The 27305-nt window shown below is 32.4% G+C and overlaps 1 protein-coding gene across 2 annotated transcripts in view; it reads right to left on the reverse strand.

The window, feature by feature from the left end:
- Positions 1–4189: 4189 nt before the first annotated feature.
- LOC118201090 (uncharacterized) overlaps positions 4190–27305 on the reverse strand; it is a 221599-nt gene continuing 198483 nt past the window's right edge. For both annotated transcript variants that reach the window (XM_085822950.1, XM_085822947.1), the window contains exons 26-27: positions 18692–18760; positions 4190–4336 (exon numbers count right to left, since the gene is read on the reverse strand). In XM_085822950.1, the coding sequence (XP_085679076.1) occupies positions 4286–4336; positions 18692–18760 (120 nt within the window). In that variant the 3' untranslated portion in view covers positions 4190–4285. The remainder of the gene's footprint in view (positions 4337–18691; positions 18761–27305) is intronic.

A 27305-nucleotide genomic window follows, 5' to 3' on the forward strand; every position in this document is an offset into this window, starting at 1 on the left:
TTATTGGTAGTGTAATTAAAAATAAGGTAAGTGTTAAATTTCACAAATTGAATTTTAAGGTAAGTTCAACTGCTTATCATAACAAAGTAGTTTGCTTAGCAAAGTAGTCCATTTCCAATAGGAAACAATAATCACTTGAGTTCAAACAGAGGTAGGGGAGAAAAAGTCCGGCTACACTTCTTTGAGGGTTTCTTTTTCCGCTCTTGACAGAGCTTAGTAGCGACTCGGGACGAGCCGTAAAATACACAAGAGAGAAAGGGGCTCTCTAAAGCTTACTAGCGACTCGGGAAGAGCCGTAAAATACAAGAGAAAGGCTCTCTCTTCTCTACGCAACGACTGCGTATACTTCAGACTAAAAAACTCTCTAATTATTTTCACTCACTCTTTTTATGTCCAGGTTTTCTGGGCGTGTATTGTGCGTCTGCTGCAGTGATTCGCTAAACGTCTTCTTCGGAGCATCTCTCCATTGGTTAACAGGCGCTGATTGTTCTCAGATACTGTCTTGACAGCCTGAGAAACTGAAATTTTCCGTGGGAAAATTCAGAACGTCTTTTTGGGAGGTCTATCTAAATTATTTCGAGAAACAGGCAGTTGGCGACAGTCTATCGCATACACACAATGGACACTCCACAACCCGTGAGAACTTGTATGAAAGTTTTCTCCTTTCGTAAAAACAATATGCTTTCCGAACTTTGTTGGGGGTCACGTTCGACCTCAAGAATTCGTAAGTGTCATCAGGGTGGTCATCTGGCGCCCATTTGAAGTCTCCTTTTCCCAGACTTCGTGGGAGCCCGTGGGAAAATAGCTGATGACGTTACACTATCTTCTTTCAAATATGACCAACTATTATAAGTGTCAAATATTTAATGCTACTTGATAAGTTGCACAAAGTTTATTTTATTCTCAAACTTTTTAATAATTATGTTAGTTAATTCATGTTTAGTAATACTGCATACTACTTAGGGATCTATTTTATTTTTAGGATGGTATTACAAAAGTGAAATTCAGGCATAGCAAAATATTTTTAATTGAATTTATTCAGCTCCCATTTGCATATATGTCCTTAATTTTTTCACTAATGGTCCTTAATTTCCGTGTGCAGAAATGCGTACGAACCCTGTATGTAATTACAAATGCATAACTGTAAAACTACACCTTTTAGAAGAAATCAGTCATTTGTGTTTGCTTCTTGCTTTGGAAGCATTTTCTCTTGATCCGAGATTGCATTTTTCGTAGCATAAGTTTCTAGGCCAACTCCGCGTCGTCTTGTTCTTTCAAATAGCTTAGCAGTCTATCGACTTGTTGCAAAGCCGCATCCGCATCTGCACAGTGGGCTTTTCTTCGCCTTCACTTCGCTCTCCTTCAATCTCGGTCTCTTCCTTTGCTTTCTTCACAACTTTGTCATCTGTCAAGTGTTCGAAGCCAGGTTCATTGACATCACACTCCAACCACTCATTAATGTTTTCAGCATCGACGTTCTCACCACCCGGAACTGTTTTCACCATATCGGCAAGAGTTGCCGTGGGCGTGTCTACATCTTCATTCTCTTCTTCACAACTCAAAGGGGTTAGGTTGTTGCTGGCTTCAACGTTAGGCATGAGTTTTCTCCAGGATTTTATGACGGTTGACAGTTTCACTGAGTCCCATGCAGATGCAATATCGTAGATGCTGTCCAAGATTGTGTAGTGTTTCCAAAATTCTTTCAGATCATAACCTTCTTCAATTTTGGTCATTAGCAGCTTGGTTCGGTATGTTCTCTTCATTGTTGCACTGACTCATTGGTCCATGGGTTGGATTAGCGCAGTAAAGTTTGGGAGGAGAAACTTTGCAAAAACTTGTCCATCAGAAGACTTTAGCACGCTTGTTGCTGGGTGAGAAGGTACGTTGTCGATCAATAGCACAGCTTTTTCGGGCAGGTTTTCGATTTAAGATATTCACGTACTTGAAGAACAAAGATTTTTTCAAACCATCTTGAAAAATGTTTCGGTTCATCCATCCTTTTTTTTTTTTTTTGGTTAAAGTAATCAACGGGCAAATTTTCTATCCCTGTGCATTTGAAAGATCTCGTTTTTTTTTTTTTTTTTTTTTTTTTTTTTCTTTTTTTAATTTTCCAATGACAACAAGTCTAAGTTTATGTCCGCCGGTAGCGTTACTGCAAAACATGATAGTGATCCTTTCCTTGCTGCTTTTATGACCCGCCGCTTTACTTTCACTTTCAAATGCTAAAGTGCGAGTTGGAAGACATTTCCACAAAAGTCCCGATTCGTCGGCATTGTAAATTTGTTCAAAAGATAGCTCTTCTTTCAAAACAAATTCTTCAAATTCATGGTGGAAATCGTCGGCTGCTTGTTGGTCACCACTAAGTTTCTCCCCATGAAGTCCAATTTCTCGAATTCCATGTCGCTGCTTAAAACGAGTCAACCAGCCAGAAGACACATCAAAATTTCCTTTCAGGCCTAACAACTCAAAAAAGGTTTTTGCCTTCATCACAATGATAGGACCATTTACAGGAGTACCCTCATTTTGAACTTGAGCTAACCACTCTGTCAATGCCGTGTCTAGCTCATCAAAGGTAGAACCCTTCATAGTTTTTCGCGTTTTCATTGCGGAAGCACTGTCCAACATTGGTGCAAAGTTCACCAGTTTGTCTTTTTGCTTTAAAATGTCACGCACTGTTGTTTCCTCAATCCAATTCCATCTGCTGCTTTGTAGCGCCATTTGCTACTTTGGAAATTAATTCTAGTTTTTGCGCAATCGTCAACACAATCTTATTTTGTTTTCCTGACATTTAAAATCGGTAACTAAAAACACAAAACCAAAAAGCACAAGCACTGAACACAATAAAAGATAAGAAATTAACTCCAACCGGTTCTCAAACACTATCAGGCTTAAACTAACAATGGCGAGTGGGAGGATGTGGACGTATCAGTAAGATTAAGACGAGAGAGGGCCGTGGAGCGGGAACTGCAAGTGTGAGTAAGAAATAACTTACTCATCAGAGGGGAAGGTTCTGAGAAGGCCTGGGATATTTTTGCTATAAATAAGCACGATGTTTAGCAAATTTAACATTTCGCTAAGTTTTGTGAACATTTTTATTTTCTGTGCTTCACGCTTGTAAAAAAAAAAAGAAAAATTGTGCGGCTCCGCGCATAAATCTGCCCGCGGATTATCGGGAGTCTACTGTATCAGCAAACTCTTATGTCTTGAGGCTTCACTTATTGTTTAGTTCAGATAGAAAAATATTAAACCCCCATACAACCACTCGGGCCAAAGGTGCTTTCACAGCTAATGTCAATCAACGTACTGTCACTGGCCATGACGTGATTTCCTAGCCAATAGGTGTTTGATAATGACAAACAGGAATCTCAGTTAGCCAGAATAAAATTTTCTTTTATGGCATACCTGTTTTTCTGAGGCATTATATTCTCTATTCCTAAGTTTTGTTTAAAAAAAAAAAATATGCTAGTGGTCCAAAGGTTCTGATATCAGATGTCCAGATTTTAGACTTTGTACTGCATATCGGAAATAGGGGACTGACTGCCTCTCAGACTGCTATGACAATGGGCATCCATGTTAGATCAATGGAAGAAATCTTGCAAGAAAAGCCAGGAATGCTGAAAATCTGCTTTTCCTACAGATATAATAATTAGTATCTTAATGCCAGAAACAAACAAACATTAGCCTGAATGTTCTTAATATCTGTTATCATTTATAAATATGTTAAAAAATTTAGAGGATACTGACAGAAGAAGAAACATGGCTTCATTACCATGGCCCAGAAAAGAAACAATAAAGCACTGTGTTGAAAACAATGGATGCTCTCCACACTAAAAAAGTTCAGAAGTAAAAAATCTAGAAAAGATGCGAGATACCATTTTTAGGGAGTTAAGAGGGATACTTGTTTATTGATTATAAATTCCATAATACCACAACAACAGGTTTTATTATGCTAATCTAAACGTAACTGAGTGACAAAAAAGTAAATTGTCATAATAAAGTACAGAAAAGTGTTGCTTTTGCATAATATTTCAGTACATAAAAACTCAAATTTTTCACATTCAATTTTAGTTAACAATGCAAATTCTGTGAGTTTTTGACTCTGATATGGTCTAAAATTCCTGACAATCTCATCATTTTGATACATCACCACATTTTAGAAGACAAGATGGACACACAAGAAAAAATAACATTTGATATAAGAATACAAATTTATTTATTGCAAATATAGATTGAAATAAAATTCTGTAATCATATATTTTCCTGGTAAAAAATAAATACTTTTATATTACATAATGACTGGAAATTCACTGGTATTTCCTCGCAATTCTAAAAGTATCTAAAAAATAAAATAAAATTGCATTAAAACTTGATCTTTACAGTTTACAAAAATTTTAATAAGGAAAAAAATTAAAGACACACATTTCGTACTACTAGTGAATTACATTAAAAAGAAAGCATTCTATAGAGTTTATTATAATTGAACTTTCTGTCTTAATTGGTGAAAGAGTTTGATAATCCAAGATTTAATTCAAAGAACAGGTAATACCTTGAAAGCAAGAGAAAAAGGTACATTCTTCAGTTTCAAATAAACACAACAGAGTTTCATAAAAGCGATTATTATTAAAGCAACTGTTTTTCCAAATTTTTATTAATGATTCAATCTTATTTTATTCACAGACCAAATAAAAAAATAAGTACTTTTATATTACTTAATTACATACTTTTATATCACATAATTAATAATATGCATATTGAATGCTGGGAGTTTGACCACAGGCAAACAGGCTGTATGGTTGGATTTTGTCATTTTCCACATGTATAATATGAATATGAGCCAGTTTCCCATAGGAAGTTTTCCATGAAGGTGTGCGTGTGATTATGGCAAAGCCTCGAGGGCTATCTGCCTAAGGGAGGGATGCCTTCGTGGAGGACTTTCTAAGGGGAACTGGCTCGTATACACGTTACACATAGGGAAAACCCCGAAAACACCCATGCAGCTGGCCCGTTTGCAAGATTCGAACCTCAGACCGAACTACCAGTGTTCAGCAACTTTACCGCTCGGCCGCTGGTGGGCCATTTTTCCATGAACACATTACTCCCTTAGGCAAATAGCTCTCATGTACTTTGCCATATTTAGATAACCTATTTCATTTATATATATATTTTTCTTATATATTTGTGCACATACAAACACACTCTCCCAAACACACTAATTTTAATGAATCTCTTCATAAAAATGGACTTTTATTAATTTTCCTTTACCAAAAACTACTTATTAACTAAACATGTATTTCATATCAATCTCCTTGTACCATAGTCAACATTTGAGATATTGTCGAAGAATAAGAAGAATTCTGACTTTATGATTTATTACTTTCAGCAATAAAATTTCCAGACATAAAAATTAACTGAACACGAAAAGAAAAATAGGCATACAGAAATTTTCTCCTACATCAAATTTTACAGCTGGAACAACTCAGTCAACTACATAGCATACCCACGACAGTTGCTTTGTCAACATACATCAACTAGCTCTCCTTAACATGCACAGCAATTTGTCAAACCACAAGATATTCTCTTTTTCCAATGCTGTCTGGTAATATGCTTTACAGCACCTTAGTTGCCACAGAACTTTCTGTGCTACAATTGTTTCTTTACATATTGTAATCTGCCATCAGAATACGAGTACAAACATCTCTCTCCCAGAACTAGTCAGAAGTCTGTGCTTTAAGTTTCTAATAAAACCTCTAGGTTTGAATTCACCATGCATAAGAGGTACTGATGACAATCTCTCAGTTTTTTCAGGTTGGGGATTGCACATTTGCTATCATACCTAACACAAAATAACAGAACACAGCAGTTTCACCTATTTAACCAAAGGTGAATTTTTCTTTCCTAATTCTTCATAAATAAATTTCTTAATGTTATTAATTGGTAAGCATTGTTAATAATGTGTTTAGGATTTAGGGAAAAAACATTAAGATGCATCTTCAGTTATTTCGTATTACAGTCAAAAGTCTTTAATCCGGACTCGTCGGGACTTCGGCGATTCCGGATTATCGGTTTTTATGGATTATAGATCATCAGTTTAAATCTGGTAAGATGGTATGCAGAAATTATAAAATTAAAAATATGAAACCGTAATTTATGAAATAAAGAGCAATTATGATCTAAAGGGTATCAAAATTTACACACAAAAAAAAAGCTTAATATTTATTTGTTTACTTTATTAAACATTTCTTTCAACGGGCGCATGCATAAAGCATACATTATGCATAGTCAAAATTAGAAAATTACAACCAGAAAACTATTTGATGTGTATTCATGTTATTTATAATGATCGGGAATTTGATTTAAATCATATCAAAGACGGAGTGATGAAATACTACATTTAGTAAGGAATTATAAGCCAAATAAAATAAAAACATCTGCCCTGAAGATAAGGATAGTGCTGACAGATCAATTTCCAGTTCATTGTGTGCTGCGACGTCCCCCTCTCCACGCAGGACAGCGTGAAATTCATAAACAGATTTCAGAATGGTTAGAGAAACAAAGGATATGTTTTTATCCATTTTTTGCAGCAATTCCGTTTTTTGTTTGATGGACATCAAAGCATGCTTTCGCTTTGTAGATCCTTTGGCAGCTCCAGAATCGAACATTCTTTTTGACATAATCGAAAGTTCAAGCTAACTTTTATAAAATTGCTCTAACAGTCTGCAAAAAATAATAAGCCGGATCAGATTAGAAGATTAGGGAACAACGCAATCTGTAACATTAACTGAAACAGATAATTAGATAATTTTAGCTTAGCTTATACCGTTTGTTATGCATTAAACGTGCATGCGTAAAGGTATGCGCATGAATCAACGCATTATGCATTGACGTATGTGCAGAAAGTTTGTAGCTTTGAGATCCGGATTTATAGATCATTCTGGATTATGGACGTCCGGATTAAAGACTTTTGACTGTACAAATATTCAAAACTTTTTTCAATTTTATGTTTTTTCTCTTTTCTCTGCACTTACAAATCCATATTAAAAAAAAAAAAAAAAAAAAAAAAAAAAAGAGGAGCTTTTTTTTTTTATTATTATTATTTTCTTTTTAACAAAGGCCACAGTTATATTTGAAATATTTCAAGCAGTAAATCAGTATTTATCAATAGGCCGACTACATATAGTAATCAGTATATTAACTGATATAGCTAAATTCAATTTTCACAGGTTCATACAGTCCCCCCCTTCCAGAGCAGAAAATATGAAAACAGTGTTCGATACTCTTGCAAAGAATTAAACAGCAAATTTTCCAGTTGGTTGCACAATGACATCACAGTACTTAATGGCACTGAGGGATGTAGAGTATTCCTTCCATGTGTGCTTAAATATGTATTGAGAGATGTAGATAGTCTCTACATCCCTCAATACACATTTAAAATATTGTGGGATGGCATCGTTCATTATAATCGGATGACGCGACAAGCTGTGAGAATAAATCTTTTACTTTTCCGATGATAGAAGTCAGACCATTCTGCCATTAAGACGACGATTTGACTGAAAGATGTTTACATGTAAAAGATGGTCGATTCTCTTCATCTGTAAATATCATCTATGTAAATTCATCCTTCTACACATGTAATCATTTTGTAGTTTGTAGCAACTATTCATGTTTTTATTAAATATTCAAGTTATTTGTAAATCGGATTAGTTTATTAGCCCCTAGACAGCCACCTAAGAAGTAAGCTTACAGACATCATATTCCTAGACAGTAAGTACCGATTCTACAATATGATTGTATGACATTATTATTATTTTTAAAAAAGAGTAGGAAACATATAAATCAGCAGTACTTCACTGAGACGCAAACCAAAGATCTTCAATAATTTACTGTATGTGCTCATCACTATAACACCCATTTTAAAGAATGCTATGGAAATGGATAAAATTATTTTAATAAATCTTAGTCTTAAAATAATTTGACTAGAAAAGAACAATTTACATAATCAGATCAACAGATGTTGCGAAAAAGCACATTTTACCTATTCACTTTTATTTGTTTAGGAGGAGATAAATAAGAATTAAATGTATTTAAACTTGATTAATTTATTATTATTATTTTAACTCAATTAAATTGTCTTAATTACTTGCTTATGTGGTTAGTCTTAATTAAAAACTTGCCTTTGCATAATTAATTATCCCAAAAACGTGATATAACACTGCAGTAAATGCAGTTAAGCAATAAACACTCATTTCTTCCTACTTGAATGCTATGACGAGGCAGTATGAAACTAGGGAAAATCTGGTCTTCCATCTAATGTTATGAAAAAAAAAAGGAGAGATGAAGTTTTCCCTTTGCCCTTGCAAAATCTGTTATTTAAATAATGATGTTTCTATACACATAGCATGCACAGGCAGAATTAGAGAAGAAACAACAACCAGGGTTCATAGCCACATTTTAGTTATAAAAATAAGCACCTATAAGCACTTTTCAAGCACATTTTAAGAAAAAAATAAGTACCTGTCTAATTACATCATACACAACCGCATAACCTTAAAAATTAGACTTGTAATTTAAAATATGAGAAATGAAGTACTTATTAAGAGAGAATAAGCATTACCTCAACCATGGAAAATAATTACTTTTTTTTTTTTTTAAATTTTAAATAATAGTTCAATTTACAGAACTAGTTTACAATGAGAGGGAAAAAAAAAAAAAAAAAACTATGAAGAACTAAACTATATTACAAGATTTAATGATGAAATTTCAGTTCAAAATAGAGAAAATAAATAATAATAAGGCATATTTATTGTATTCGCTTAGAACCTAATACAGTCAAAAGTCGTTAATTCGGACGTCAAAGCTACAAACTTTCTGTGCATGCGTCAAGGTGCTTTACGCGTGCGCGTAAGACCTTTACGGCTGCGAATATGCGTGTGCGCATGCGCATAATACGTTTACAAATGCGCGTTTAATGTATAACGGATGGTATAAGCTAAGCTAAAATTATCTAATTCAGTCAATGTTGCAGATTGCGTTGTTCCTTAATCTTCAGGTTGAATCCGGCTTATTATCTTTTGCAGACTTTTAGAGCAGTTTTATAAAAGTAAGCTTGAACTCTTGATTATGTCAAATAGAATTTCCGATATATATTTACTAACATGTAAAGAATCTACAAAGCGAAAGTATGTTAAACAGAAAGTGGAATTGCTGCAAAAAAATGGATAAAGGCATATCCTTTGATTATCTAATCATTCCAAAATATGTTTATCAATTTCACGCTGCTCTGCGGGGGGAGGGAAACGACGTGGCGCGCCATGAATTGGAAGTTGATCTCCATGAATTGGGCGCCATGAATTGGAATCTGGTAAGAACGGTTACATGAACAGGTGAAAGGTTCTATAATCGGTAGCATGCATGAATGAATGAATGAATATTGGAAGTGATTGCAAAATACTATTCGAAATTTGCTCGGCGGCATTAATAGGCAGTTCTCAAAAAAAAAAAAAAGAGAAATTAATATTTTGTTGGATAATGCATCACAGAGATGTTTTTTGAAAAAAAGAATTAGCGATAGAAATGAAATTACCCGCCAGAAAAGAAAGAATAGCAGTTTAAGTGATTCGGAAAAGAAAATAACAATTGAAGCACTTTTAACCGACTATATTTCTGGATCACAGTTTAAAGCATCACATAATAAACTAAAGCAAGTGCTTACGAAAACAATCAGTTGTCAAACATAAGTAAATCGTTAGGGAATGAATTGTTTCTGCTCGCTGGAGCGCAATATTTTTGGAATATTCATTCAGAAGATAAGGAATGATTAAACAATTTTTTTTATTTGATTGATACTCTGTTTGGAAGTTAGAGTCAATGGGGATAAATGATACAAACAGGTTTAATTTTAGATTTAATAAGGAATTTATCTCTCAATTCAAAAATAATGTAAAGTGTGAAAACAGAATGTATACAACTAAATTATTCTGGAAAGGAAAGCCAGAAAACTTGTCTAACAACTTCGCTGTAGATTTAACAACTTGGTCAATATGAAAGAAAATGATTGGGTTTGTACGACATATAACAACTAAGTCAAAGAGCAATTAAAGCTGAATATCATTGAGGAATGACTTAGAAGACATTGATCGGCTTAGAAGAGAATTATTATATACCATCATCAAAGGGTAATGGGTGCACGGCTATTAATGAATGTTTGAATCCTGGCTCACCAATGAATCCCAGAATTTTAGATGTAATCTTACAATTTCGTAAATATGAATATGCATTCAGCTATTATATTCAAGGAGCATTTTCGACTATAGGAATAATGGAAGAGGATAGAGATAACTTACAATTTTTCTGGTTTCCAGACAAAAATTTTATGAATGATTTGCATGCGCTTTGGAGCGATAACAAGCCTGTTTATCCTCGCTGCAACTACTAAATATCAAATACAATATAAATACGAAAATACAAACATGAATAAAGCAAACTTTTGAAATGCTTATCTTCAGACTTTATGTGGATCGAAATGTGGATTTATGGAGCAAATACAATAGATAAAACTTTAGAATTTTCACAGGGTGCTGTAAAAATTCTTAAGATGAGAACATGAATTTAAGAAAGTTTAAAATTAACTTGGATGAGTTCAGAAATTTATGGCACGAACGAGGCATGTCTGATGTGAGAAATTAACAAACATCCTTTGAAGGTTTAGGCATAATATGGAATATGGTAGAAGATATGTTTAAATTACATGTGAAACCTCTTCTTAACATGACCGATGATTTGAAGAATTCAGAACATAGATTACTTCAAATGGCGTCGAAGTTATTTGATCCTGTGGGGATTGCTTCACCTTTTATTGTTCTCATAAAATTATTAATGCAAGAAATATGAGAACTTGGATTAGGATGGGACGACGAACTGAACTGCACATGGGTAAACTGGTGCTTTCAAATTCACCTAAGATTCGGCAATCGAAAGAAAGTATTTCTCCTTTCCACTGAACTTAGTAAAAGAATAACTGTATATATTTCCAGACACTAAACCTAAAGCTTTTGGAGCAGTTGCCTACTTTCATTCTGTGTTAAGTAACAATTGTATTCACATGAGTTTTATCACTGAAAAATCTAGAATTGCACCACTGAAAAGGATGACACTACCAACCAAGGCTTGAACTAATAGAAGTGTTATTGCTTCTAGACTTTTCCAATATTTGAAAAAAAAAGAAAAAAAAAATTAATTTCCTATTTCTAACATATATTTGTGGACTTATTCTTTAATCACACTTCACTGCATTAAAGGGAAAGCTTAAAAATGGAAATCTTTAATATCAAACTGAGTATCCAAAATCCAGTCTAGAACTGATCTTGCTGATTGGCATCATTGTAAAGGGAAGGATAATTCTGCAAATTAGGTATCTCAAGGAGCGACCGTGGAAAAGTTTATGTCGAATCCAATTTGGCAGCAAGGTCTAGAATGGTTTGCAGTGGTGGAAAAAAAGGAGTGGCCAAGGGGCTCTAATTAAGAAATTTATCTAGAGATTTCTCCAGAAATATACTGTGAAAAAAGAACTAAATTGGAAGAAACATTATTGCTTGTGTGCAAAGTTCAGTCGAATGTGACATCTTAATTAGAATTGAATAAATATAGTAGTTTGAGAAAATTATATCATGTTACCAGTTGGGTACTCCAACTCATATAAAACATTAGAAACAAAACCAAGTGATGTAAATAACTAAGCACTTGAACTTAATGATGCTGAAAAGATTTGGATAAAAGCTGTTCAAAGAGAAGTTTTTGATGAAGAGCTGTCCTGTTTATTACAGGGCAAAACAATTTCAAAGACTTTGTCTATTTTGGAACTAAATCCCTTTTTTAATAAGGATGGGATAATGCATATTGGTGGAAGCCCCGAGAAGTCAAAACTTACCTACTTGCAAAAACATCCAATTATTATGCCTGCAAAACATCCTTTCATGAATTTGTTAATGTAGGATGCACACAGCAAAGTGTTTCATGGTGGAATTTCTGAAACTTTGATAGAAATGCGTGAAACATACAGTATAATTAATCTTTTAACCTTTTGAAGGGCGGTATGTAAAATAATTTAAATTGTTGTAAAATTTTGCATGAATTGTAACTTATGGACCCTAAGAACACAAAATTGAGACTTAAAAAAAAATCTAGAGCGAAATCCTGAATTTTGAGAGCTGGTATATATTTTATACCTGTGCCCCTCTACGACATTTTTTTCCCAGGTAGCTGCCAGTTGTTAATTTTTGTTTTTTAATTTAACTTGCGTGCTTTTGATGTGCATCTGTAGAGATGGGTGCTTGAATATAGTTATGCAAATCTAAAGACAAAAACTTTTAGAATTTAGCTAGAAATTTAAAATTAAAAAATTAAATTAATGTTTTTATGCATTTTGATGATGAAATCCAGCTGAACATATTTATGTTAAATATGGGTAAAAAGGTGTTGAAATTGATTTAAATTCAATATAATTATTTTATGAAAAAATTTGGTAAATATAGCACTGCATGTGCAAGCCTATCAACCGAGCTATTATAATGTTACAAGGAGATGTAAATCAGTCAAAAATTAAAAAATGAAACTCTACGACTCGGCTAAAAAATTATGTTGCATTTTTAAAATTATTATATTTTATGCTTTAAATAATATATAAAGAAGAGCATGCTTCCTGCTATGATACCAAGAATCCCCCTGCACACACACACCGACTATCAAGACCCGTAAGGGCCCCTTTTAAATTTTTTTTAAATATAGGTTGTAATATATGACTTTGTTCAGAGAGAAATGCTGTTAAACAATTTTATTATTTTATACGGCTCAAAGCTCTTATTTTGATTTTCCGCCCCTTTGGCCTCCTAAAGGCCCCTTTTCAACTTTTGAATAAATAGGGTAATAATATATAATTTAGCTGAGGAAGAATATCTCTGCAATAGAAGTAAAGTACTAGTATACCTTGAAGCCCCCTTTTTTTTCGATTATCAGGCCCATGTGTCCTGTGGAACCATCTTTCAACCTTTTTTACAAACACAGGTTACATTATTTTGTTAATATTACCATAGAAAAATTTTTAAAAATTTTGTATACGTCTAAAATGAAGTGTATAATGAAACAAATAATAATAATATATTTGTAATGGAAAAAAAGAAATGTTAGACTTTTTCGTTATCATTTTCCAAAGAAAATTTATATAACTAATAACATCAAAATAATTCTAAATATGTTATACGGATGTTTTCTGGAATATATGGCCAAATGTTCATCAGAAAAAAATAGCATTCATTTTACAATTAATTTTCTAAGTTTATAAAATTTCGTTATTGTAGCAAATTATAAAACCTGAAGCATAAAGTATTATACATAAAGCTTTTTACAAATTATATAAAAGTATTATACCAAAGCTTTTTACAAATTTACAATTAATATAAACATGTACTTATCCATGAAATGCTATTGCGAATGAAACTTCTTGAAACATGTTTCACTATTTGTTTGCATGCATAAAAAAATATCACAAGTAGAACAAATTCATTTTGTTCTTTTTTGTTTCTTTTCCATGCTGCATAATATGCATCATCTTAGTGTGCATCGCACTGCAAGATGCTCAGCATGTTTCAACCTTTTTGCTTGTGGCACAAAGGGTTTGTGTACTTTTATGGCAACAGGTGATATCACTGAAATTTTACGTTTAGGAATATTATCACTTTTGCCCAAGTTTATTTATCCTGTGACAACTTCTAGCCAAAAATCTTTCAGAGGTTATTGTTCAGATTTTTCGTGGCATATTTTATGCAAAATATAAGAGTTTACTAGAGTTACATTTAAAAAATGGAAAAAAAATCTATGCCACCGTTTTTTGCTTTTCCTGTCAATTTCACATATACTTTTCAAATGATCAAAGTGGTCTAACAAATCCCATGTTATTATAATAGTCCACAATAGCTTTTGGACAGGGAATGTTTTTAATAGTTCCGTCTATTTCCTTTCTTTGTACTTGAAGAATTTCAGTCGGTTGATTTTGATTTGATAAGACATTCACGCATCTCTTATCTTTCCATTTTATGCATGTAATCTTGTCGCTGCTAACTGAGAAATCAAAATCTCCTCTTCCTAAGGCTTTTTCCTCTTTAAGATTTTTAGGAAGGTTCTTCCTATTCATATTTACTGTTCCACAACAATAAATATTTTGCGTTTTTAGAAACCTAAATAAATTATACGCTGTGAAAAAATTGTCCATAAAAAGGTTGTGATTTTTCCCACATAATGGAGTGCACAAGTTTTTTACTACTCTTTCCACTAAATTTTTTTCTGCTACTTCACCTGTTTTGCCAGTATAAATGTCAAATTGGCAGACGAATCCGCTTTCATAGCATTGCATCCATACCTTGTAGCCATGTTTGATCGGTTTCTTTGGCAAGTATTGCTTCAACGAACAACAACCTTTAAATTTGATCATCGACTCGTCTACAGCTTGATTTTGGTGTGGTTGTAATGCATTCAAAAACTTTTCAGCCAAATTTGACAAAATTGGCCACAATTTATATAGTTAATCGAATTCTGGGGATCCCCTCTGAGGTTGAACAGTATTATCATTCAGGTGTAGATGGGATAAAATCCACGTAAATCGTTTCACGGACATTTGATCAGAAATATATGCATCATGCATTTTTGGTGAAGACAAACAATAATCCCTGTAAACTGGGGATCCTCTTTATTCCCATCAATAAATTTATTCATAAGAATTTTAACAGTTCGTTTAAATTTAAACTGTTAAAAGGTTTGTCCTTTTGTGTTGCATATAAATTCGTCTGGAAAACTACATTTTCCATCAGCACCATGTCAAATATAAACAGAAATAGGGCAATAGGGAATTTGTCTTCCATGGGCAAAACTTCATCCGATGGCCCTGATCTTTCCGAAAATTCCGGATTTACTGTCACGTCATTTCTTTTTTCCCACGTTATTTCTAATGTCTGAGAAGGGTCTATCTCTTGCATATCATCAGCACGACTTTGATTCTCATCTGGTCTGATTCATACGAGACATATATTTCTCTATTTTGTGCTGAATATTCTTCATCAGAATTATCAGAAATGGCAATAGCTGAGCCATCAGAAGGAAGCTCTTCGAACAGACTAAGTGCTTCCTCCACAGTGAGTCCTCTTTTAGGCATTTTCTATAAAACTTCACTGTTCTAAATTATTCAAAAATTTGCCCGTTTTTTTCCTTCCAAAGGTAAATGTTTTGCATCTAAAACTGGCCTCAGAAATATTTTCCCTCCTTTCACCAACTGAGAAAATTTATTTCGAAAACCGCCTATTTGTATCCTAACCCTATTTTCTTGTGTTCCCTAGTCTTTTATGTGAAAGTAACAAAGAAGATACCCTAATGAATAAAAGCATGCTTTCAAATCAGCAGTTTTTCCATTACACTAAGAGATGGAGCTAAAGTGCATTTCCAATTTCCGGTATTTTTAAGTGAACTTTCCCTTTGTGTGATGTTATCACAGTTCCTTTGTGAAGTGGTGTGACACCTGCGTGTCAATCACTTCTTTTCATTTTAGATGCATTGTAGGATTTTGGAAAACACGAAACAACGGGGGTCTTTAGGGACTAACTTGCCACACTCAACCTCCTACAGTTGTTTAACGTTTTGATGCCAGACGAGAATTATTGAAATCGATGAGTCTTTCTCGTGGGAAAGGGCGAAGTGCTGAAATTAAAATCTTAGCTAAACAGACGAATGAAAAACTTGAGTGGGGTAGACAAAGAATAAACACAAAATAATAAACTTGTATTCAGTCCTAGCACAGGATTATTAAACACCCCATCCACCACAAACATAATATTGAATACTAAACAACTTGTAAATTAATCATAAACAAGTTACTACGTTATATACTATTATAATATAAAGAAATTCTGTCATCTCAAAGAATAGAGAAAGAAAAGCCTGGTGCTGCCATCTATTGGCAAGGTACCCTCAGTAGGGGCACCGGTATATAATATATACTGGCATTTAAAAACGTATAAATAATATTCTTTTAATTATTAGTTTTGATTGAAATGCATAAGATTTATAAGGTTCAGCATGTGTGCATCATATATTTGAAGATTTAGAATTTTTTCCTCCCCTCCAATGGAATTTATGAATATTGAAACACGATACCTTTGAAAGAGGTTTATTAATTTCATAACTGCAAAATATTGAGCATTAATAGGACTGTGCTGCCATTTAGAATCAAAAGGAAATACTTGAAACTCAAGATTACAGCTTTTGGTGTAGCAAAATTAGCATTTTTTCGGAGGTTAAAAAATTGACAAACAACCGGTATATATTCGGTGCCCTTCAAAGGGTTAAATCAAGACAAGCTGTTAAAAATATACCAAGAAAATGTATTTTGTGCAAACGATTCAATTCATCTCCTGGTGTACAAGTTACTGCTCCTTTATCAATAAATCGAACAGAAGAGTTACCTCCTTTTTCTGTCGTAGGCATAGAGTTCAGTGGACCATTTTATATAACAGACAGTGAAGAGAAAAACTACATCATGTTGTTTACTTGTGGAGCAATGCGAGCTCTTAATTTAGTTTGTTGGCAGCATGACCACAGAAACATTTCTTCTTGCATTTCGACGATTCATTGCTCGTCGAGGTCTATTTCTTAAATTTTGACAGATAATGCAAAAACTTGTAAGCGATCTGAACTTTAATTAAAAAATTTGTGGACCTTCATTAGTTATCCAAGAGTAAAACACTTTTATGTCTTCCACAAAATCCAATAGTGCTACATAGCCGAGAAAGCTGAATGGTGGGGTGGCTTCTATGAAAGACCAATCAGATCTGTGAAACTAGCTTTATGAAAAACTACTTTATCTTGAGATGAGTTAGAAAGTTTTATTATTGAAATTGAAGGTGTACTTAACTCTTTTCCTTTAACTTATGTTTATTCTGAATTACAAGAACCTGTGCCTTTAACTCCAGCTCATATGCTATTGGGGCGCAGAGAGAATAGTTTGCCTCCTGCCAGGTTTAATTTTGATTCTAATTTAGGTAATAGGAAATGTTAGTTAAAAGATTTAATTATCGACAAAGATTGCTAAGTATGTTTTTGAATAAACGGGAAAAAAAAAATCTCTTGATGCTACGATCTCTTCATTGTCTCAAGCCTGCAGGTACAATTACTTAAAGTTAATTGATATTGTATTAATTAATAATGATATGTTACCCAGACATTTTTGGAAATTAGGAACAGTTGTAGCAGTATTTCCTGGCAAACATGGAAAAGTAAGATCTTGTGAAATTAAAACAGTTACTTTAAAACATTTTTTATAAGAATAAAATATCCACTTTTAAAATTTTTGGCGCTTGTTCCCTCTTTTAAACTAACAATTAAAAGTACCTTCACTAAAGAACATCCATATTACTAACAATCTGATAATCAAGTCTGTAAGTGAAAAGCTATTTAAACTACAAAAGCATGAAGATTATCAAAGATGAGAGAGAGGTCCTCAAAAATTAACATAGGAGAACAGTATGATTTTAAAGTATATTTATTCCATTGATATGAGTATAGAAAGCTTGCATTACAATTAACAGTTTTATCTGCTCTCTGACTAAAAGTGAAATCTGAAGTTCGTATTTAGTCAGTTTGTCATGTATAAGTGAATTTACATCAGTCATTAAATGACATTTGCAACTTTTATATAATCTTAAAATCAATGAATAAATTTATTTCTTTTTTATATGTTTATTAGTCTGTATTACTGTTACAGGATCATTCCAGATTTGTGATGAAATATTTAACGTGTATGAAATTTAAAAACTGCCAATTTACTATCCATGTTATTCCTTGCTACAAGTAACTTTGTAAATTGTTTAAAGGCGAATGATTCTGTTTATGTACTTAATAAGTATAGTTTCTTTTATATGTTTTAGTAGTTTGAATTGAACATTTTAAGAACTCATTTTGTTTAAAACGGTATTAATGTGAATTATGAATGAACCCCTGATCATTCCCAGGGGGGGCAGTGTGAAGAAACTATAATTACAGGAACCAGACGGTGCTGTGCGTCTGACTTCCTTTTGAGTTAAAATTCTATTGCCATGAAAACCGCGAAGCATGTACAACGATGAAATTTTTGTGAAGTTCTAAAACAATATAAATAATTGATTTATAAGTGCATTTTTGTCGTCATGTATTTGCGTGAGCCGTAAATAAAATCGGATTGAATATCTTTGATTGCACAGATCTTATCTGACAGGTAAGAAGCTTAATCTACGAGTGTCTTATTTGTTTTGAATCAGTTTGAATTCTAAAGCGAAAGTGATTAGATGTAATTGCAAGTTACATTAAATGTTTTGCAAATTTAGATTCTCAATCGAAGCAATTACTTTAAAATATTTTTCTTTTTTTTTTTACTTATGGCAGAAACACAACTATTTATTATATTGTACTTAGTTAAAAGAATATTCATTCAAGCTTATACGAACACATGTGCTTTAAGATTTGCCACAAATTACCAGTAAAGGAAAATTATATATTGAAGAATTAATTTTGTGAGAACATAGTTAGCATTGAGTAAAACTACTAAATCAGAAATGACAGCAACAGACAAACCATATATTTTACAAATGAAGAAAAAGCAAACTGAAGAATCACCACTTACCTGTCTGGCTTTTGATTTGATGAATTCTGTTTTATATTTAAGGTTTAATGTAGAATACTGTTGAAACACCTGAAAAAATATTTAATAATAAAATTATTGAAACAAATATTCAAAATCCTAAAAGCATTTCAATTATAAAATATTTTTTGAGGGGAGGTGGCGCAGTAAATCTTTCATGGAATAATTTCCACTTAAATGTATTCAAATTTTATTATTATTTATACTTACAGAATATACAAAAATATTCAATCACATGTGTGATAATTCTTACATCACTACAACCTATAAAATTGCCACATTTGACAGTAGTATAATTTTTTAATCTATAATTGTGTGCCTAGTATGCTTAAGATATTTAATAGTCTTAAGAAAACTGTCTCCTTTCCCCAACTGGATGCCAAATAAGTCATATTTTTCATGAAAAATATTTCATTTATTTATTATATATTGCTAATTAAATTGAAAAAAGAACTGTTTGTAAATTTTGATTAATTGTCTTTATATAGATATTAATAAATGGCACTTTATACAGTAAAACTGTAAAACAGATAAACCAATTTAAGTACTGATTACTGATATCAGTTTTAAATCTAAATGTGCAAAAAATGAAACGTTTTAAACTTTGCAACATGCTCCAAATTTTATTTTACAGTTAACCATAATTCATATATACACAGATAGTTGCTTTATCATTTAATTATTTGATCACAATAAAGATATAAAAACTCACACAACAGTTCTCTTCACTTAAATTTACCATCAAAATCGGTCTGAAGATATGCCACCTACTGACATGCCTGTTTATCAAATTAATAACAGTCATAGCAGAGACATATTACTCTGCTATAGCAGAGCTTACATAAATTTTAAAGTCCTCTCAAAGGATTTTTATAAGAATAAAATATCCACTTCTAAAATTTTTGGCACTTGTTCCCTCTTTTAAACTAACAATTAAAAGTACCTTCACTAAAGAACATCCATATTACTAACAATCTGATAATCAAGTCTGTAAGTGAAAAGCTATTTAAACTACAAAAGCATGAAGATTATCAAAGATGAGAGAGAGGTCCTCAAAAATTAACATAGGAGAACAGTATGATTTTAAAGTATATTTAATCCATTGATATGAGTATAGAAAGCTTGCATTACAATTAACAGTTTTATCTGCTCTCTGACTAAAAGTGAAATCTGAAGTTCGTATTTAGTCAGTTTGTCATGTATAAGTGAATTTAATGCAAAAACAAACAATAAATTTGAAAAACAACAAGAAATACAAGATGTAATTATACAGTTTCTTTTCTCTGTTATTAGAAGATATATACTGAATATTTAAAAAAAAATAATAATTCTCATATACATTTAAAAAAAAAAGTATAAATACAAATCAGAAAATGATGAAAAACTCACATTCCAGACAAGTAGAAATACAGTTCCTTTTAAATAATGCTATTATAATTAAATTTTGTAAAAGTAAATAAACAAAAATTTAATGCAAAATAATATAGCAAAAAGTAAGTAAAACCTCTTTCAGGTTGATATTTTGCAAAATAAAAGCAATTCTCTTCTGCTATGGAAAAACATAACGTTCCTATAGAAATTTTCTCAAGTAAAAATGGCATAAAGCAAAATAGGGGGCTCCTTAAATTTGTAAGAAAAACAAATTCTTCAACATGGACAGACCCAAAAATAATAACGATTAAAAGCAATCTAAACACAAACATGCAATTAGAAGGATATATGATAAATTACACATTTTATATACATAAAAACTGCATGTTTTATCTTTTACAATTGCAAAGAAAATTAGCACAATGAAAGGCTCAGAAGAGTTGTCAAAGTCAGATAAGAGTAATGCAATCTCAGGTGAACATCTAAGAGGGGTGCCAAATTAATTTCAAAATTTTAGAACTGCATTTAAAAAATAAATTACGATCATTAATTTTCAGTTCTAAATTGTATTGAGAAGCCTTATTTTGAAGTAGCACATTTAAAGCAATAAAAAGGTTGCTACTTGTGCACAAAAATTCCAGAATGTAAAAATTGATTTAATATGAATCCTGATAAATGGGTTGGTTATTTGAAAGATTTCATGGTTTCCCCCATGTGTAACATAAGTACAAGCCAGTTTCCATAAGTCTTCCATGAAGGATTCCTTCTTAGAAAAATAGTCCTTGAACGTTGTTCCATCTTTTCGGTAGATAGGTGGCGCTCTTGATGCGCGCCGATGAAAAATATTTCACTTGACGCTTGAACTTGAAGAATGACGCATGTCATACCCTTTTTTTGACGCTTGATTATGTTTTCATGGCCGCTATAGGCGGAAGTAATATACTATATCATTAAGTTTATCGTTAATAAATGTTATTTCTATGTTCTGTGAAATCTTGAAGTTTTGATTTGAAATTCTAATGCTCTCCCAACCTGTTTCCTGAAAACGAAATCAACTTGAGAAATTATGACTCATGAAACCCGGGAAAAGGGGAATTACCGTTTGAAAGGTAAGAATTTTGATTTATTTGTTCTTGGTATCAATCTTTGAAAACGAAACATAATGAATGATTTAGCAAAAGAGAAAAAGAAACGTCCTATTGTACGTAGTAAAGTTACTACACTTCTAAATAAACTTGAGAAATTATTATCGGAAGAATTAAGTAAAGAACATCTAGAAGATCTAAATTCATCATATGAATTGTTAATTGAATACCATGAGAAAATCAAAAGTCTTGACTCAAAGATCGATGCTCTCATAATTGATGAAAAAGAATATGATAACGAATTACTTGTATGTGAAGAGTATGATGAAAAAATTATAACGTTTAAAGCTAAGATTGTTAGTAAAGTAAAGAAGATTGAAGTTGTTGAAAGAAGTATAATTACAACTAGTAATGGTATTAGTAGTACGCTGAATGGTAATAATGTTGTTACAAGTAGTGCTTCAGTAAAGTTACCTAAATTAAATATTGAAAAATTTGCTGGTGATCCCAGTAAATGGCTCGAATTCTTTAATTCGTATGATAATGCTATTCATTCTAATCCAAGTTTATCTAAAATAGATAAGTTTACATATTTGAAAAGTTTATTATCTGGTTCAGCATATAATTGTGTTTCTGGTTATGCTTTATCTGAAGAAAATTATGAACTATGCATTAAGAGTTTAGAAGAGAGGTTTGGTCGTAAAGATGTTATTATATCAAAATTCATGCAGATGTTGTTACAGTTAGAACCAGTTAAAAGTTCCTCAAACAGTTTTGAGTTAAGAAAGCTCTATGATCAGTTACAAATCTGCGTTAGAAATTTAAGTAGTTTAGATGTTACTAGCGGTTCATACAGACAGTTATTGAACCCAATAATTCTTAAATTGTTACCTGAAGATTTAGCTCTTGAATTCCATAGAAAAAGAACAACTAACCAAAATATAGAATTAAGTGAATTAAAATCGAAACTGAATGCCGAGAAGCAAGTATTTTGATTAACAGCTCAAAAGGTAATAAATACACAAAGGCTAATCCTAAACAAGGGTTCAAAAATTATAAAGTCAAATGACAAGCTTCTGCTTTTAACACATCGGTAAAAATGTTTTGCATATTCTGCAAATCAGACGAACATACATCTGCCGGATGTTTGAAATTTTCCGACGAACAAAAACGAAACAAATTAAAACGGGAAGGTCGCTGTTACAGTTGCTTTCTAAAATCACATTTGTCATTGAAGTATTGGTCAAAAAAGAACCATGCGAAAATTGTAAAGAGAAAAATCATAATAAACTTTTCTGCCGTTTGAAATCGAAAGAGATTGAAGATGTTTAATCCGCAGATACGCAAAATAAAACTTTAGTATCTACTTCCAACTGTAACACTCTAAAACCTGAAAATAGTGTGCTTTTACAGATATGTTCTGTTATTGCTCAAAGCAAAAATAAATCAATAATCATAAGATTATTAATTGATTCAGGTAGTGAATGAAACTTCATCACCCACAAGTTAGTGCACGATTTAAAATTGCAAGTCATTAGAAAAGAATCTCTAACAATTTATTCGTTTGGAAATCAGCGTGGTAACTTGCAAGAATTTGATGTATATAGTCTAAAAATATAAAATAAAAACGATGATCACTGCTTTGTTGTAGAAGCTATTGGGATAGAATTAATATCATCAATAGAATTCCAGGCACCATCAACATGTCAAAACATTAAAGAATTTATGACTAAAAAGGGTTTGGAACTTTCGGATACAAGTCCCGTTAATGAGAACATAAATAATCTGCTTGGCGCGGAGCATTTCTGGTATATACAAACAGGAAGTAATTCAGTGATAAATGATGGTTTGATTATAGTACCGACGATATTTGGTTACACAGTGATGGGTAAAGTAAAAAATAATAATACTCGAATTAATGCGTTGTTTTTATCTGCCGTTGAAGGAAACACATTTGATTTGCAGTCATTTTGAAAATGGGATTCGATAGGAATTGAAAATGAAAACAAAACATTTTCGGAAACTGATTTGGATACTATTAAGCATTTTAACGACAGTTTAAAATTTAATAACGGCAGGTACGAAACAAAACTCTTTTGGAAGGACAATAAATCACAACTTGCTAATAATTTTTTCATTGCTAAACAACGATTTCTAGGACTAAAGCATAAATTAAAGGGAAATGATTTCCTATATAACGAATATGATAATATAATTAGAGAACAAGTTGAAAGGGGGATTGTTGAACAATGTAAGTTTGTTGAAAATGAACCTAACTGTTATTATATGCCTCATTGCCTGTTATACGTAAAGGAAAAGTAACAACAAGAATAAGAATAGTTAATGATGCCTCCTCTAAATCTGAAGGAGCTAAATCGTTAAATAAATGTTTGATATCAGGCCCTAATTTAAATCCTAACCTGTTGGATATAATTTTAAAATTTCAGGTACATAAAGTTGCATTTTGTGCAGACATAGACAAGGCTTTTAACCAAATTCAAATTGATAGTGAAGATAGAAATTTTTTAAGTTTCTTGTGGTTTGATCATTCTTACAACGATAGTGACAATAGTTTAGGCTTTAAGGTTTTCTGAATGTGCCGAGTGCCGTTTGGAATGACAACAAGTCCGTTATTTTGTCCGCCACTATCAAACATCATATTAAGGGTTATGAAAAGAAATATAGCAAAGCTGTTGACATGTTAAGTATGTCCTTATATGTTGATGACCTTATCCATGGAGCAGACTCCGTTGAAGAAGTTTTCTCATTATCAACTGATGCAGTTAAAATTCTTCAAGACGCTGGTATGAACTTTGAATCAAATTCCGTATGTTTAAAAAATCATTGGCAAGATATTGGTTTAATTAATAAGGAAGATAATTTGGATAAGAAAGCATTAAAGGTGCTGGGAATAATTTGGGATTTGGATGAGGACACATTGAAATTAGATGTACAAGAACTTTTACAACCAGTTGACTGGAAACACATTACGAAGCGAAAGGTATTACAGATTGTGGCAAAAATTTATGACCCAGTTGGCTTCATTGCACCTTTTGTTATCAGAATAAAATTCTTATTACAAGAGTTATGGGAATTGGGTATTGATTGAGACACAATTCTGTCCAGCTATTTGAGTGAAAAATTTAAAACTTGGTACTTTGAAATTGAAGTTATTCTTAACTTGTGTATTCCTAGAAAATACATATTAAAGGATGAATGTGTAAATTTCGATAAAATAGAGCTTTTTGTCTTTTGTGATTCCAGCCTCAAGGGATATGGAGCTGTTGCATATTTTCGTGATCCTGATTCTTGCTGTATGTCTTTTGTTCTTTCAAAGAGCCGTGTATTCCCACTTAAAACATTAACCTTGCCTCGTTTAGAACTTATGGGAGCCATTATTGCCGCAAGAATAGTTAAATATTTAAGGAAATTATTTAATATCCAAGAAGATAATGTATTTTGTTTTAGTGACTCTAAAATTGTTCTTCACTGGATCAGGGGTACCGCTGATAAATGGAAAACCTTTGTTGCTAATCGTGTACGTGAAATACAAGATGTTGCATCACCTTAGCAATGGAAATACTGCAAGGGAAATGAAAATACGGCTGATATAGTTTCACATGGATTAAGAGCTTCTGATCTAGTGGGAAATAAACTTTGGTTCAATGGACCAGTGTGGTTAAAAGAGAAAAATTTACCTTCATCATCTTTTGATCCTTTGATGGAGCCTATGGTGGAAGAGGTACAGGTAGAATAGCGTCAAACTACTGTATGTTCTGTTATTAGCCAAGAGGCTGAATTTGAATTGACCTCCAGGTTTTCATCCTGGAAAAAACTGAAATGCGTAACTGCATGGTGATTAAGATTCTGCCACAATATTAAACCTACATCTTTAAAACGCAAGGGTTTTTTAAGAGTTCAAGAATTGGATAAGGCAAGTAATTTGATTTTTAAAATCATGCAAAATTCCGAATTTAGAAAAGAAATTAGACCCAATCATTCTTTCCAAAAGTCACCAAGTTACTGAATTGATAGTCAAACACTTTCACGAAGTGAACCTTCACGGAGGAGCCACATTAACATTATCTGCTTTGCGAGAGAAATATTGGATCGTTAATGGCCGAGAAATTGTAAGAAAAATAATTTGGAAATGTATAAAATGTTTTAAAAATCGAACAAGCACATCCACTCAGATAATGGGCGACCTACCTGCTTCTCGCATATTGCCGGATAGAACATTCTCGAAAACAGGACTAGATTTTGCAGGCCCCTTTTTAATTAAAGCTAGGAAAGGAAGAGGGGGAACGAGATATAAATGTTATGTTTGCCTTTACATACGCTTCACCACAAAGGCCATTCACCTAGAAGTAGTCAGTGATTTAACAACTGAAGCATTCCTTGCATCTCTGAAAAGATTTGTGTCGCGCAGAGGAAAACCCCAAAAAATCTTTTCAGATAGAGGAACCAACTTTGTTGGGGCTGATCGAGAATTAAGAAGATACATAGCTACAATTTCCTCTGAGGAAGCATTTCAAAACTACCTGAGCGGTGAAAATATTCAATGGATCTTCAATCCTCCTGCTGCCCCTAACTTTGGAGGCCTTTGGGAGGCTGGAGTGAAACAAATGAAGATTCACTTAAAGCGGACTATTGGGACCCAGGTTCTGACATACGAAGAATTTCACACCTTAATTACACGAATCGAGGCGTGTTTGAATTCTAGGCCAATAGTTTCCATCTCATCTGACCCTGAAGACTTTAATCCTTTAACACCTGGACATTTCCTAATTGGGACTACATTAACAGCAATTCCTGAACCTGATCTTACAAATAATAAGCTAACCTGTGCTGAAAGATGGAAATTGACACAGCAAATTTTCCAGAGTTTTTGGAAACGTTGGTCTAGAGATTATCTTTCATAATTACAAGGGCATACCAAATGGTTGAGGGATAAACCAAATTTAGCCCTCAATGACTTAGTCTTGATAAAGGACGAAAATTTGCCTCCATTAAAGTGGCGACTTGGAGGAGTAATTGAACTATATCCTGGTGCTGATGGAAAAGTTCATGTTGGGAAATTAAAACTTTGTTGAGCAAAATGAAGCGTCCTATACATAAACTTTCCCGCTTACCATTGAGTGAATAAGACTCTAAAAAACATTAATTGCATATTCATAATTTGTGTCTTTACTGTTATTAATTCAATTATGTTTCAGATTCAGAGAATGGACCACAATTGTGTATTATGGTAATTTGGTAGTTTCATTATTTTGTTTTCCTTCTAGAGATTGTAAGTATGTTTTATTTGTAAAATTTTGTGCTAAATTTAATGTTGTTATTCAATTTAAATTTGTCATTATGCATTTTTATTTTATATGATATACTGTTGAATGTTTGGGAAACTTGTTTAAATCTAAAATTGAAGATCTTTATAACAATGTTGTAATGAACCAATGTTCATCGTGGCGGAGTATGTTCCGTCTTTTCGGTAGATAGGTGGCACTCCTGATGCGCGCCGATGAAAAATATTACCACTTGACGCTTGAACTTGAAGAATGATGCATGTCATACCCTTTTTTTGATGCTTGATTATGTTTTCATGGCCGCTATAGGCGGAAGTAATATACTATATAATTAAGTTTATCGTTAATAAATGTTATTTCTATGTTCTGTGAAATCTTGGAAGTTTTGATTTGAAATTCTAATGCTCTCCCAACCTGTTTCCTGAAAAAATCAACTTGAGAAATTATGACTCATGAAGAGACACCATACAAATGTTTTGCATATTTATTAAACATACTAGATGGATAATATTTTTTTTTTTTTTTTTTTTTTTTTAGAACAAAACTTACAGAAAATATTCTTGTGAAATGTGAAAATTCAACTTTAGTTAAATTTAAAATTCTAAATTATTACATGTATTACTTTCTGAACACATCAAGATATTATTACAAATATTATAATAGTTATGGTTGATTTTGTGTAGTTACTTTTATTGAATATAGATGTGTACAGATAAAAGTTAATCTGATTGTATAAAGAGGTATGCATTTACTTCTTTGCCTCAAGCAAAAAAATAGTCTAGGCACAGTTCTGAACCCCCATACATAACAAAATTATTTTTGTATTTTTAGTTATAA

The sequence above is a fragment of the Stegodyphus dumicola genome, chromosome 1 (assembly GCF_044657685.1).
Source record: "Stegodyphus dumicola isolate Sdum_Otavi_A_Nest chromosome 1, ASM4465768v1".
NCBI lineage: Eukaryota > Metazoa > Arthropoda > Arachnida > Araneae > Eresidae > Stegodyphus > Stegodyphus dumicola.